Here is a 14,176-nt window from a genome sequence, read left to right on the forward strand (position 1 = left end):
CCGTCTCCGGCGAAGGTCGGCCCAGCCGCCCACCGCGGTAGACCCGGCTCACAGGCCCAGCCTCCCGGGCGGAGCAGCGGACGGCGGCAGACAGAGGCTGGGTGCAGGCTTGTTCTGGGCGGGCAGTGCGCCTTCCTCGGAGACCCTCGCGGCAGCGTCCAGGCAGGCGCTGGAGGCTGCTCCCCGGGCCGTCAATCCTGAAACGAATGAAAGGGGTCAATCATATCGCGTCCCTCTCGGGGTGGCGCTCCCCTGTGTGCCCCCGAGAGCCGCAGCGCACCTCGGCGCTGGGATCCCTGGAAGAGAGGGTCCACAGAGCGCGGGACACTCCTGGGTGCCGGTCCCAGGGCCGGTGTCCCCCGTGGGCCGCTGCGCATGCCCCCATCCGTGTGTGTACGTGTCCCCAAGCGGCTGCGGCCGGTGCTGGGTGCTGGATCCCCCACGCGCCTTCTCTGGGGAGCCTCTGAGCTCCGAAGATCCGCGGGCTGGGCGCTCGCTTGGTAGAGACACACAGAAGGTTGCGCGCCAGTTTCCAGGGCTGTGCTTGCTGAGAGGTGCTGAGTGACTGCCCAGCGATGGGGCGCCGCGCGACAAGCCTTTGCAATGGCCGGGAAGTGAGGAATGGGGTCCCTCCGGGTGGGCGTGAGGGCGCCTGCCGGACGGCTTCCCTGAGGGAGCCACGTGTGCCCAGGGGAGGCGGAGCTGGGCCGTCAGTGGGGCGGCTGGGATTCTCCAAGGGGCGCGTCCGCAGAGGAAGCTTCGGAAATCCAGGGCTTGCTTTCTCCCCGGTGCAAGACTGAAGATGCTAAGGCGGCAGGTGAGTCCCCCCAGCACTCCTGGGTGGGGGCAGCACTGGGGTGCAGCCCAGCACCCACGGGGGTCCCCGGGAAGGGCGCAGGCCAGAGAGGAGCCCCGGGCCAGCCTTGGGGCGCTCAACTATGCCTCTGATCCACGCCCCTTACCTACCGGTTGTCGACCAAAGCCCGGCCTCAGTTTCAGGGCCGTGAAAATGGTCCCATCGGGGGCCCCTCTCCCCAGCTTCGCAGCACCCCCGGCTTGTCCTCGGTCCGCAGCGAGAGGCCGAGCAGCCCGCACCCCCAGCCAATGCGTCGCTCCCTACAGAAGTCAGCCAGGGCGCGTGGCTCACGACCCGCCCCCAACCCCGGCCTCGCTTCGCCTTCTCGGTCCTCACCAGGCCGTCTGGCTGCCAGGCCTCCGACCTCGCGGGAGTAGAGGCGCGGCCGGCAGGGGGAGCCGCGGCGGCCGGGCCGGTCCAGGTGAGGGAGAAACACTTCCCGCAGCCCGGAGCGCAGGGCCTCGGGTTCCCGCAGCACCGGCGCGCGCGCGCGCCGCGTGCGGGACGTCGGGCCACGCTGCGGGCACGTCCCTCCGGGCCGCAGGAGGGCAACGGGGACTGGGGCAGCGGCCAGGAGCGCGGGGCCAGCGGGCAGTACGGCGATCGAGGAGGCAGGGAGGGAGGGTCGGTCCGAGAAACCCTGCCTGGATGGACGGTGGGAGCGGCGGCGGGTTGCGAGCAGGGGGCCCTTGTAGGTGTCCTCAGCCTAGGGCTCCCTTCGGGGGATTGGGGGTGCTGCCACCAAGCGGATGAGTACCGGCAGCGGCTGGGACAGGGCCGGCTGGGTCTGCTGTGCTGGAAGCGTGCGACCCCTGCCTTCTTCCTGGTGTCCCTTCTCCAAGCCAGGGTCTCCTCCACCCGGCCCGAGGCCCTCTGCTCCTGGCCCCTTCACCAAGGCAGCCCGGCAGTCGCAAATCTGGCTGTGTCAGGAAGGGGTTAACGGGGGCCGGGAGGACTCGGCTCCTGCATGCACCTGGGCTCCCTGGTCAGCGCCGTGGTCGCCGCCACCCATGCCCCCCTGCCCTCATCTCCGGAGTGTCCAGGACACCCCAAGTTTTTCACTTTCACTTCTCCCTGCTCAGTGCGGGCCTCACCGCAGGCTCCGCACCAGCCTGCTGCCCCCCAGGGAATACACACAGGAAAGAGGCTGGCTGGGGTGCGCAGGGCACAGCCTCAGGCACCCCAGCGTGCTGGGGCCCTGTGCACCCCAGAAAACCACCTGCAGCAGCCCCACCCTGCCACAGCTTCCGGGACCCAAGGCTTCCCTGGGTGCAGACCTCGGATGCTGGCCCAGTGTCCTGCATCGCCTCTCCCACCTGGCCCCAGCCCGCCTCTCCTCTGCTTGACTGGGCTGGTCCTGATCAGGGAGGGGGGTCTGGATCGCTCCCTCTCCCCCTGCTGATCCCACACCTCCCTGCTCCCTGGACCTGCCTCCGTGTCACTGTCACCTTCAGCACCTTGAATGGCCAGGATCCCCCTGGGCTCTGGCTGCAGGCCAGCGGGGGCAGGGTGGAGGAGAAGAGAAGCGCGCTCTAAACTCAGTTCCTCACCCACTGCGCCCCAGACACCGAACTCCTTGCTTACTGGCTGCGCGCCTGCGTCCAGCCTCGGAATCAATCTCCAGCCAGTCCTTCGCCCCTCCAACCCCCATCCCAAGCAAGCACAGGAAGGCCTCTGTAGTCACAAGCAAGGAGGCCGCTGGGAGGCGAGACCCCTGGCAGGAAGGCTGCCTGCTGCACTGGTCAGAGGCTACGGGGACAGTACGTTGGGGGACGGCACGAGCTGACCAGTCAGGCCTCGGCAGCGGCAGGCCCTGCCCGCGCCGGCCGAAGGCTGGCTGTGCGGTGGCGAAGAAGTGGCAACTGACCAGGCAGCCAGAGCTTCTCCGACCCTTCTCCGACGTGTCCTAGGGCTCTCGCGGCCAGGCCAGGCCAGGCCCCGCCCCCCGGCCCTCCCTGCGCCTCGGCCGGTGCGGAGCGGGCACTGCCCACCCTCCGGATGTAACAGCGTCCCGGCCAGAGGCGGGCAGTGCGCGCACGGGTGCGCGCGTGACGCTCTCGGACTCCCGGGGCTGCGCGGCCTGGGCGGCGTCCCACGGCTCCGCGTTCCCGGCCGCGACGGACGAGCTGACCCAAGGGGGCTGTGGTGGCATTGGCGGGGCTGGGTCCTGTCCCCGTGTTCTGGGCAACGGAGACCGCTGCAGCCCTGGGGGCCCGGCCGCCCGTGGCCGGCTGGGGAGTCCACGCTGCCCTCTGCTCGTCCAGGTGCAGGGGTAGCTGGGGAGGCGGGGGGGGGGGGGGGGAGAGGCAGGAGGGGCGGAGGGCAAGGGCCAGGGCTGGGCCCAGGCACCCCCCACTCACTGGTCCTTCGCGGGCGCCCTGACACCTGAAGCTGGAGCTGAGTATTCCCTGCACAGGGGCCTCTGCTGCCGGACCGCAGAAGCTGAGGGTGGCCAGGCGCGGGGGAAGCAGGAGCTACGGGATGGTCCAGGGCCGTTGGTTCCCCCGGGGCGAGGGACCGGGAGCCGGCCTAGCAGGAAGGGTCCCGCGCTTCCAGGGTGCCCCGCCGTTGGGCCCCTCGGTCGCCACCAGCCCCCCGAGTCGGGGGCCGTGACGCCATCATCCCCTGGGCCTGGGGCTGGAGGCTGTGAGTGGCACCGCAGGCTCCCGCCCCCGGCCCCGTGGGCTGGGCTGGGCTGGGCGCGGTGCGGCGGCTGGGCGCACGCAGTCGGAGGCGGCGCCGCCGGCCAGGCCGCCGGGCGCCTATGGACTCGCGGAGCCCGCTGTCTCCCAGGGCCAGCGCGTTCAGCATCGCCTCTCTGGTTGCAGCCGAGGCCGCCGAGGGCACCGCCCACTGGGGTCCCGGGTCCTCTGACCCGGCGAAGCCGTGCCGGCTGCCCGGATCCCCGGCCGGGATGCACTTCAGCACCGTCACCAGGGATATGGAAGGTGAGCTTCCTGGCCGCGTCTACACCGGCCTGCCCGCCAGCCCCCCTGCCTGCACTGTTAGGAGGGAAGCGGCCCGCCGGGTGCAGAGTAGGCAGAAGGGGCTCCAGGCAGGGTGGGCTCCGTGCTCCTGGCTGCAACTCCGGAGTAGACAGGAAGGGTGGGTATCCCGCCCAGAGCCTGCCACCCACCAGCCTAAGGACCCGGCCTCGCAGACCGGCTGGAGGAGAAGGGACGGTGTAGCCCCCGGCCCGGAGAGCCTTAAGCTTGAGAGGAGAGCTGGTGGGAGAGGAACCCCTGGGGAAAAGGGAGAAGGAAAGCGGAGAGGAAAGATGAGAAAACCCGATGGACAGAAAAATGGACACGAAGAAGAGATAAAGGCAGCAAGAACGAGAGAGAGAGAGAGAGAGAGAGAGAGAGAGAGAGAAACCTGAGCCCAGAAAATCATCAAGAAAAAATAAGTTTAAGTTTTGTTATTTTTTTTTAAGAAAGGGGAGATCACGAATGACACAGTAGGACACGGAGAAATAGCAGGGCTGAGTTAGAGGCCGAGAGGGATGGAAACTAAAGCGAGCAGAAAGGAGAGAGAGAGGCGGGCGGAGGTGAGAGAACTAGGAAGGAGCCGCGGAGATACCGGGAGGAGGAGAGGGGTCGGGAGGCAGCCTGTGCAGGAGCGAGACAAAAGGTGAGGGCTCAGGGAGCCGGCGCGCACCGGCCCCGGCGCTCCGGGGAGCCGGTCCGGGCGGTCGGGGGGCCCACGGGGGCCCGAGCGAGCCGGGGGGCCGGGGAGGGGGCCGCGGCGGGGGAGGGGCCGGGGCCGGAGTGGGCCGGGGGGGGGGCGGAGGAGGGGAGCGAGGCCATTGTCTGGGCGCGGGGGGTGGGGGGTGCGCGGGGCGGGGCGGGGCGGGGCGGCTCCTCGGGGCCGGCCCGCGGTGTGGGGCGGCGCGGCCCCGGGCGCACGCAGCGCGCAGCGCAGCGCAGCGCAGCGCGGCGCCCGCCACTCGGGGCCGCGGCGCGGGCCAGCCAGCGCTCAACTCGGCGCGGGACGGCCCCCCGCGGGTCATGATCTCCGCCGTGTCCAGCCCGTGGCTCACGCAGCTCTCGCACTTCTGCGACGTTGCAGCCTTCACGGCCAGCAGCCTGAGCAGTCTGGGGGCCGCGGGGGGTTTGCCGGGCGCCGACCCGTACGGCCCGCGCGAGCCGCCGCCGCGCTACGACCCGTGCGCCGCCGCCGCCGCCGCCACCGCCCCCGGCGCCCAGGGCCCGCCGCCGCCGCCGCCGCCGCGCGCCTACCCTTTCGCGCCGGCCACTGGGGCCGCCAGTAACGCCGCCGCCGCCGCCGCCGCCGCCGCCGAGCCCGAGGGCCCCGGGGCTAGTTGCGCGGCGGCCGCCAAGGCACCGGTGAAGAAGAACGCGAAGGTGGCCAGCGTGAGCGTGCAGCTGGAAATGAAGGCGCTATGGGACGAGTTCAACCAGCTGGGCACGGAGATGATCGTTACCAAGGCCGGCAGGTCAGGGTGCCCCTCCGCGTGCCGCGCGCGCCGTCGGACCCGGGTGGAGCGGGGCTGTGGGGTGGGGGCGCGGCCCGGCCACCTGCGGGGGGCTCCCCCTCCCCGGTCGTCCGACCGCGGGCTTGGCTCCGCGCCGTCCCGGCTCGGGCGACGGCCGCCAGCGCGCGTTGGGGGGACACCGGCGCCCGGGCTTGCGGGACCTGCAGCTCCAGCGGGGCCGGCCCGGATCGCGCGCGCGCGCGCACACACACACACACACACACACACCCAGCCGAGGAAGCCGGCCCGGGGCCGCCCAGCCGTCTCCCTCAAGATCCCACTTCAAAGAAAGTCGGCTTGGGTTGCCGAATTCAGTCTATGCGGGCAAGATAGAGCAGCGCGTCGGGCAGTTGTCTGGACGGTTTGGGGGTGGGGTGGGACGGGGTGAGGTGGGAGTAGATTGAGACCCCCACAAACAGTGCCGCTGGGGCCTGTTGGAGGCTGCCACCCCCGGGGTTGCTCAGGCCTAGGTTTCGTGGGGCCTGGGCCGCGGCGCGCACGCCACCTCCTTGCCATTGGCCTGTATTTGTTTTAAGAGCTCAGAGAAGGGAACTGGTTCCGCAGATGCATCTGACTTGACCAGCGACAGACAAAGGCGGGTGCAGGGCCCTGCCTAGTGTACACAGCAGCTCCGTGTCCGCACAGCCAGAGGGGAGCTTGGGGCCTCTCTGCAAAGCCGCAGCCACTGGGAGGTTTCTGTTTCCCCGCTGGCGAGAAGTTCTCTCTGGGCAGCACCGGGCCTGTGCTCAGCTCCCCTTCTGGTCTTGTCCTGGGTCGGTGGCCCAGGCCAGCACAACAAGGACCTTCACCCAGGGGACCCCACGTTCTGCCTGCAGGGGCTCCCCATGGCAGGGAGGTGGCAGGAGGCTTGTCCTTGGCCGCTTGTGAAAGGACTGGGAAGTGGGAGCCCAGCCTGGGGCTGTCCTCCAGGGACCAGTAGCCAGCACTGCTGTGCCACCAGGCATGGAAAAAAGCCCCTGTAGGAGCTGCAAAAATGTTCACTGAGTCGGGTCGGGGTCCCGAGGAGACAGGATTTGGAGGAAGGGGGAGGCATGGCGAAGGTCTGCCCTGGGCGGCAGGAACTTGGGTCTGGGTCTTTGCGCATGGGGGAGGCCCTCCCCAACCCCAGCGTCGGGCTGGGGCTGAGAGGCCTGGAATTGTGCACCCTGGGGCCTCGGCCCCAGCTGGAGGGGCCACCCTGAGCTGCTCAGTCAGCCAGATGACCCGGTTTCACTTTGTTGGAGCCGGGAGCCGCTGAGCCGGAGCTGGGGAAGAGACCCGTGAGGCTGCGGGTGACACTGCTTAGCCGTCCTGCTGCTGACCGGGCCAGGAGCAAGGCTTGTCTGGGTCTAGGCAGGCAAAAAAAAAAAAAAAAAAAAAAAAAAAAAAAAAAGTGGTGGAGGAAGGCTGGGGCAGAGGGGGCTCCACGGCCCAGCCCCAGCGTGGGGCTTGCTGTTTCTGTTTGGGAGACAGGCCTGAGCGGCCCTGTCGCTGGCTGCACTTGCCCGTCACCGCCGTGGCCAGGAAAGGGGGCCTCTAGTTTGGGGTGAGAGCGGCTAAGTCCCGGGGTAGAAGATGAGATGGAAAAGGCTGGGCCCATCCCGGCCAGGGGTACCCCCTCCGAGGGAGGCTGGAGGAGAGGGGTGACCTGAGGCTCCCGTCTGGTCCCCAGGCGCATGTTCCCCACCTTCCAAGTGAAACTCTTCGGCATGGATCCCATGGCGGAGTACATGTTGCTCATGGATTTTGTGCCGGTGGACGACAAGCGTTACCGGTGAGCCAGCCCTCGGGGTCACCCTGGGCCTGGGGCGGGAGCCCTGGGGAGCGTCAGTGAGTGACCGGGACCTCCCGGGCACCTGCACCCGGCTTCTCATAGCCTTCTCAACCTTCTCCCTCCCCTGTGGCCATCCAACCGAATACTCGCCCCCCCCACCCCTACGTGCACAGGCTGACTCTCCCCCCTCCCGCCACACAGGTCCCAGACAGCTTCTCCCCTCCCCCCGATTTCTTCAGGGCGCCCGCTCCCACCACAGCCAGGCAGGAGTGCCACGTTCCCTTCCCCCCCACTCCCCATCCCCAGGGAAACGCTGGGTCCCCGAGCCGGGGCCGGAAAGGAGGGGTGGCTGGGAGAGATTATGCAGGGCGGGCCTGGGCAGCTGGGACAATTAAAAGCAATTAATAAAAGGAACGGTGGACCGCCCTGCGCCCGAGGCTGCGGGCAAGGCCACATCCAAGGCTCCTGCCGCGTCGGCACCGGCACCGGCCACCAGCCACTGGGGCAGGCAGACCCGCGTGCAGCGAAACCAGGAGCCGTGGGGAACGCGGCTTCGCTTTCCCAGGTCCCAGCGGGGTCCCTGCTCCTGGCTTCGTCGCAGGTTGTGGGCGAGGGGGTTTTCTGGTTTCCCCAGCCCCCCGGGGGAAGAGACTGCCGACCCGGGAGGACTTGAATTCCATCAGTGGCTCTTCCCCCAGCACCCCGACAGGGGCAAGGGCCAAGGCAGCCTTGGTCCACCCCCACCATGGCGGGGGGACCCTCATTCCAGTGCCGGCGCCCGCCAGGTACGCCTTCCACAGCTCCTCCTGGCTGGTGGCGGGCAAGGCAGATCCTGCCACACCGGGCCGCGTGCATTACCACCCGGACTCGCCGGCCAAGGGCGCGCAATGGATGAAGCAGATCGTGTCCTTCGACAAGCTCAAGCTGACCAACAACCTGCTGGACGATAACGGCCACGTGAGCAGCCCCCGGGGTCCCGCTGCAGGGCCTCCAGGGTCCCCGGCAATCAGGGGCAGTGGCTGGGGTGGGTGCGCCCACGAGGGCCAGGCTATGGGGAAGAGCAGGCTGCTGGGCAGAGGCTGGGGCAGGCAGGAAGCTGTGTGGAATTCACTCCATGCCGGAGCAGTGGCCTCACCGACTTGCTGGCTGTGTCACTCACTGCCTATCGGGGACCTAAGGAAAGAGAAGCCCAGCTCCAACGTTCTCTTTCGGCCACTGGGACAGTCCCCAGCGGGTCTCAGCTTCTCTTCTTGGGAGCTGAGCATTTTCTGTGCCTTACCCAGGAAGTCCCATTGCTTACTCTCAGCTCCTTTTGTAACTCCCACCACCCCACTGGAGCCGATGCCCCTCCCCCACCTTGTCTTCCAGATCATTCTAAACTCCATGCACAGATACCAGCCCCGTTTCCATGTGGTCTACGTGGACCCGCGCAAAGACAGTGAGAAGTACGCCGAGGAGAACTTCAAAACCTTCGTGTTCGAGGAGACTCGCTTCACGGCCGTTACCGCCTACCAGAACCACCGGGTGAGGCTCGGCGGGTCCAGCGGCGCGGGTGCCGCTGCCGGTGCCGGTGCGGCACGACACTACCCCCCTCCCCTCCTTCCAAGGGCCAGCCCCCTATCAGCTTGACCTTTGCAGCAGCGACTGTCACTCTGAGGGCAACCGGAAAGTTTGTTTTCCAAACCATTCCGGAAACTTCCCACCAGGGGGGCCTGGGTCGGAGGCTTCCCGAGAATCCTAGGACGTCCACTCGGTTCTCCATCCCCGTACGGCGAACGACATTCCCATCCCAGCCATTGGGCACAGGGGTCTGCATCCCCACTCACCCAGGGCCCGGCAACGTGAAGACCCCTCCTCACCACCACCACCACTACCACCAAGGAGGGAGACGAAGCCCCTCCCCAGGCGCGCGCTGCAGGAGGGAGGCGCGACCTCCCAGGGGGAGGGGCAGGCGGCACAGCGAGGTCTTTCCTGGAGGGGGACCTCCTAACACTCCCTGATCGCCCCCTCCTCTCCCCGTCCACCGCCCCGCGGGGTCGCGTGGCCGCCGGCGGCTAGTTCAAGCCCGCTTCCCCGTAGATCACGCAACTCAAGATCGCCAGCAACCCCTTCGCCAAAGGTTTCCGCGATTGTGATCCCGAGGACTGGTGAGTGTGCTCCAAGCAGACAGCGGATACCACTCTCCCGTCCCCTTCCCTGCCTGGGGGCGCCCGGCCGGGGTGGGGTGGGGGGCGCCGCCCTCACGCCCCGCCCTGCTGTCCAGGCCCCGGAACCACCGGCCGGGCGCGCTGCCGCTCATGAGCGCCTTCGCGCGCTCGCGGAACCCCGTGGCCTCCCCGACGCAGCCCAACGGCGCCGAGAAAGGTAAGCCCGGGGGTCGTAGGACCCGGGCCGACGGCCGCGCCCGGCCTCGCCTGCGCCCCTTCCCCAGCCCCACCCCCTCCCCGGCGTGCTCGCGGCCTTGGCGCGCGCGGGTTGCACAACGGCCTGGGCAAGCGCGCACTCGCCCGGCCCGGCCCGACGGCTGCGCCCCGCCCGCGGGCCCCACCCCGCCTCCTCCTCTGCCGCCGCCCGCCTGCCCGTCGGCCGGCCCGCCGAGGGGCGCAGGCCCCGGGGGAGCACCCGGGGCGCCCGAGCGCGCGGCCTCTCGCTCACCCCTCGGCACTCCCCGCAGACGCGGCCGAGGCCCGGCGAGAGTTCGAGCGCGACACGGGCGGGCCGGCCGTGCTGGCGGATCCCGCGCACCCGCCGCAGCTGCTGGCGCGGGTGCTGAGCCCCGCACTGCCCGGGGCCGGCGGCGCCGGCGGACTCGTGCCGCTGCCCGGCGCTCCCGGAGGCCGGCCCAGCCCCCCGCACCCGGAGCTGCGCCTGGAGGCGCCCGGCGCGTCGGAGCCGCTGCACCACCACCCCTACAAGTATCCGGCAGCCGCCTACGACCACTATCTCGGGGCCAAAAGCCGGCCTGCGCCCTATCCGCTCCCGGGTCTGCGCGGCCACGGCTACCACCCGCACGCGCACGCACACCCGCACGCGCACCACCACCCGGCCGTGAGCCCGGCCGCCGCCGCCGCCGCAGCAGCAGCAGCCGCCGCCGCAGCCAACATGTACTCGTCCGCGGGTCCCGCACCGCCCGGCCCCTACGACTACTGCCCCAGATAACGCGCGCCCCGACGGCCGGCCCGGGCAGGAACGCGCTTCCTAGTCCGGGGCCGCCACGGGTCGCCCCTTCCCCGGCCTCGAGGTCCTTAGGGTGGGGGGGTGGGGGGGGGTCTCTGCAGCCGCCAGCCCCAAGGGCCGCGCGGGGATCCCCCTGCCCGCCAGTGCCAAATCACCCGGTCTGAGGCGGTTGAGGAAGCGGGTATTTATTGTTCTCCCTCCCCTTGGACCGCGTCGTCCTGTGGCCGGCCGGCAGTTGCAGTGTAGACGACCCGAGCGAGAGCCCCCGCCGGTAGGCGGTGTAGATACGTGTAGATATGTGTAGATACTGTAGATAACTGCGCCGGCGCCGACTTGATAAACGGTTTCGCCTCTTTTGGAAGCTGCCTGCGTGTCCTCCTGTTAGTGTTAAGATTGCGCGCTCGTGCGTCTGTGTGTGTGTGTGTGCGCGCGCGCGGGGAGAAGAGGACCCGACTTCGGGTTTGGGGGTGAGAATGAGTCCGGGATGAGTTGGGGGCTTTGACCTCCCTGCAGGACGCACCAGGCGGGTGAGGTGTCCCAGGTTCGGGCTGTGCCGAGCCTGCCTTTTCCGAGCCCCTCTGGCGTGTGCATTCCGCCTTGTTTCAAGTCTTTAACACCTGCAGGTGCGCCCCTGTGCCTCGACGCGGCCCCCAGCCTCCCCCTGTTCCCCCTCGCACACCCCTGCCCCTGCCCTGCCCTGTGTTCAGGATTCGTCCGGTGCTTTTCCGTGGAAGCCGGGAATGAACGGTCCTGACGGGACATTGTCCAACCCCGACTGGGAGAGGAAGAAGCCCTTGACCTTGGGGGGGATCACGAAAACAGGCAGCTCTGCTCTGCTCCGGCGTTTCCCCTGGCCGAGCCAGCCCCACGCTTTCACCCATGTTTATTGATTTTATGCGCTGCGAATGTCCCCGTGGAGTGACCCGCTTGAGGGGGGCACAATGACAGTGGTCATGAGTCATCTCCAAACCTGTGTGCGCAGCGTTTTCCCAGGCCAGGTGGCCGAGGGACCTCTCCCCGTTAACTCAACACCGAGGACGGGGGCCAGCGAAACCCTTTGATCCCTCCCTTCCTGCGTGGGACTGGAGGGAAAAAGCTGACAGTTCGTCAGTGTCAAGGCTGCTGACACGGGATGAACAGGAAACACACGTGGCCGGGGCTCTCCCCCCTCCCCACCCCTCCCACACACCACCCCCACCCTCCGTGCCTGTCCAGTGTCCCCGCCTCTCCTACGTGGCAGCGCCAGTCTCTCCAAGGACACACCCAGGGTTTTCCAGATGTCGGTCCTGGGACTGGACCCGTTCTTTCGTGCTGAGTGTGTTTGCCCTGATGGTGCGAAGCGACTAGGACAATGACGGGGGCTTTGTGATCGGAAGGCGGGGCAGAGGAGGTGACCAGGGTGTGAAGGCTCCTATCGCGTCCTCCCCATGGCCAGCGGACTCCATGTGCCCACAGCTGGCTCTGCAGCCCATTTCCCAGTCCTGCTCTCTCCCGTGCCCCTTGGAATCAGTGGCCTGTGACAGCGGGCTCCTGGCCCGGCACAGCCCATTTATGCCTCGCACCGTCTCCTGCTTTGTCTTTGGGAGACCAGGGTTCCCCGCCTTGGTTTTGGGCAAAGCTGGAGGGAAAAGCTGTCCTCTGAGTGAATCATGGCACCCAGTGTTGGTACGTAAGGGTGGGCGGGGGCGCTCACAGGACCTAGGAGGTGCAGCTCCCTGGCTGACGTCTCTCCTAGCAGGATGCCTGTCAGCATGGCCACCAAGTGGCCAAGTGTGGCTGCAGCATTAAAAAAAAATTTTTTTTGGTGGGGCGGTGAGGGGGAAGATTTTATTTATTTGAAAGGCAGAGTCAGAGAGAGAGGAGAGATAGATCTTCCCTCGGCTGGTTCGCTTCCCAAATGGCTGCAACAGCCGGGCTGATCCATGCTGAAGCCAGGAGCCTGGAACTGCATCTGGGTCTCCCATTTGGGTGGCAGGTGCATTAGCAGGGAGCTGGGTCAGAAGTGGAGCAGCCGGGATTCGAACCGGCGAGCATGTGGGATGCCGGTATACAGGTGGTGGCTTAACCCGATGTGCCACTCAACACTGATTGATGTATTTGGAAGAATTACAGGGAGAGGGAGAGGGAAGGAAGGCTGAGGAGAGAGAGAGAATTTTCCCATCCACTGGTTAGCTCTGCAAATGCCTGCAGCACCCAGGGCTGGCCAGGCCAGAAGCCAGGTCTCCCATGTGGCTGGCAGGGGCCCCAGCACTTGAGGCATTTCACCACTTTCCAGGGTGCACGTTAGCGGGAAGCTGGGTCAGAAGCTGAGCCAGGCCCCAGGCCCTTCTGATAGGGGATCCAGGTGCCTTAACCGCCGTGCAAAATGCCCAACCAGCCCCCAGCCTCCCCGCCCCGTTTTACATGTTCCTGACTTTATAAAAACAAACACTGTGGTCTCCATCCCGATGCCCAGTGCCCAGCGACTGATGGACTGAAGTCCCCCACCCCCAACCTCGGCCTGTGCAGGTGAGGGCGCCCCCTGCGTGGGGGAGGGCCCCGAGGAGGAATCTGTCCGTCTGTGAACTCCTCCTAAAACGGGAGCCCACGGCGGGGCGCGGGGTGTGGCGAGGCCCTCAGGATCGCCGCGCACCGCCTCTGTCTCTCGTGCATCCCCGGAACGAGTGCGCGGTGAGCGCCCCCCAGCGGCAGGCAGGTGCGGTCTGGCTGCTCCCCGGCCCGGCGGCCGGGCTGGGAGGCGGGGCCTTTGGGAGGTGACGTGCGCCTGGGGGCGGAGCCCAGGGAGAGAGAAGAGGAGAGTGAGCCCTGGGGAGTGAAAGGGCCCTTTGCAGAAGCCAGCGGTGCTGCCAGTCCGTTTAGGACGTGTTACAGTCCTGCCCTGGATCTTCCTGGGGGAGGGCGGGGTCCCAGGTGATTCAGAGCCTCATCCTGCCCTCTGACCCCAGCCCGTGGCCAGAACTCCCGGGTCTAGACTCCTCCAGCGTCTTAAGGAAACCACAGACACTCGACTCAGGGGGACAGAACTCTATACTGTGCGTTTTGGGGGGCTGGGGGTGGGGTTGGAGGGGCGTCCAGGCCCCCAGCATCGTTTTCATCCCTGCTAAAGGATCTAAGGAATGCCAGGACCCTGGTGACCCCACAGGTGCTTAGCTTGGCCAAGACCAAGCCCAGAGCCACACCCAGTCTTCCCCGGTCCCCTGCCGCTGCCCTGGGGTAGGCCTGCCTGGACGGGGCCTTTTTGGGGTGCTGAGGGAGGAGTGCACAGGGATCCAGGTGTGGGGTGCAGTCTGTTCAGCTGCAGAGGGAAAAAGAGACCCCACGGTGGTCTTGGGGCTCCAGCCCCGCCCCACCCCGCCCAGGGGCCACCCTCCAGCGGGAGAAATCTGAGGAGGGGCGGAGCGTGTGGGGTCTGTGTGATGACAGCTTCGGGAGTCTGAGACACTGCGCTGCAGGTGTGTGGAGTCCCACGTGGCTGCAGCCACCTGGGGCACAGCCAGCCAGCCTCATGCCGGTGGACGGTGGCCGCGCAGCCCAGCCTAGAGCCGGCAGGAAGGAGAGCACCATGAGTCTGTTCCAGAGGCCCCGTGCCTCGGTTTCCCCTGCTGACCCCTATCACGGTGAGGGAGAGGCAAGATGAATGTTCCAGCGCCCCCAGCTCACACAAGGGCCTCCAGCATTCGCCAGAGCTTCCCCGGACCATGACAGGATCTGCTGGTCCACTCCCCAAATGGCTACAATGGCCAGAGCTGCGCCAATCTGAAGCCAGGAGCTAGGCGCTTCTTCTGCGTCTCCCATGTGGGTGCAGGGACCCAAGGACTTGAGCCATCTTCTGCTTTCCCAGGCCATACCAGAGAGTTGGATCGGAAGAGGAGCA

At 67.7% G+C, this 14,176-nt stretch overlaps 1 protein-coding gene across 5 annotated transcripts; it reads left to right on the forward strand.

The window, feature by feature from the left end:
* The first annotated feature begins 692 nt into the window (after positions 1–692).
* TBX1 (T-box transcription factor 1) lies at positions 693–10,663 on the forward strand. Of its 5 annotated transcripts, XM_051837268.2 has the most exons (9): positions 701–817; positions 1,123–1,277; positions 3,685–3,804; positions 4,925–5,312; positions 7,024–7,125; positions 7,911–8,649; positions 9,205–9,272; positions 9,389–9,489; positions 9,800–10,663. In XM_051837268.2, exons 3-9 carry the CDS (start codon positions 3,771–3,773, stop codon positions 10,282–10,284), a joined length of 1,917 nt encoding a protein of 638 aa, XP_051693228.1. In that variant the 5' UTR covers positions 701–817; positions 1,123–1,277; positions 3,685–3,770; the 3' UTR covers positions 10,285–10,663. The 5 variants fall into 5 exon arrangements, with proteins under 5 accessions (XP_051693226.1, XP_051693228.1, XP_069921976.1 ...); XM_051837266.2 differs by lacking the exon at positions 1,123–1,277 and having other exon boundaries at positions 693–817; XM_070065875.1 differs by lacking the exons at positions 701–817; positions 1,123–1,277 and adding an exon at positions 2,877–3,120.
* Positions 10,664–14,176: the final 3,513 nt, after the last annotated feature.

This window comes from Oryctolagus cuniculus, chromosome 21, assembly GCF_964237555.1.
Source record: "Oryctolagus cuniculus chromosome 21, mOryCun1.1, whole genome shotgun sequence".
Taxonomy (NCBI): Eukaryota; Metazoa; Chordata; class Mammalia; order Lagomorpha; family Leporidae; genus Oryctolagus; species Oryctolagus cuniculus.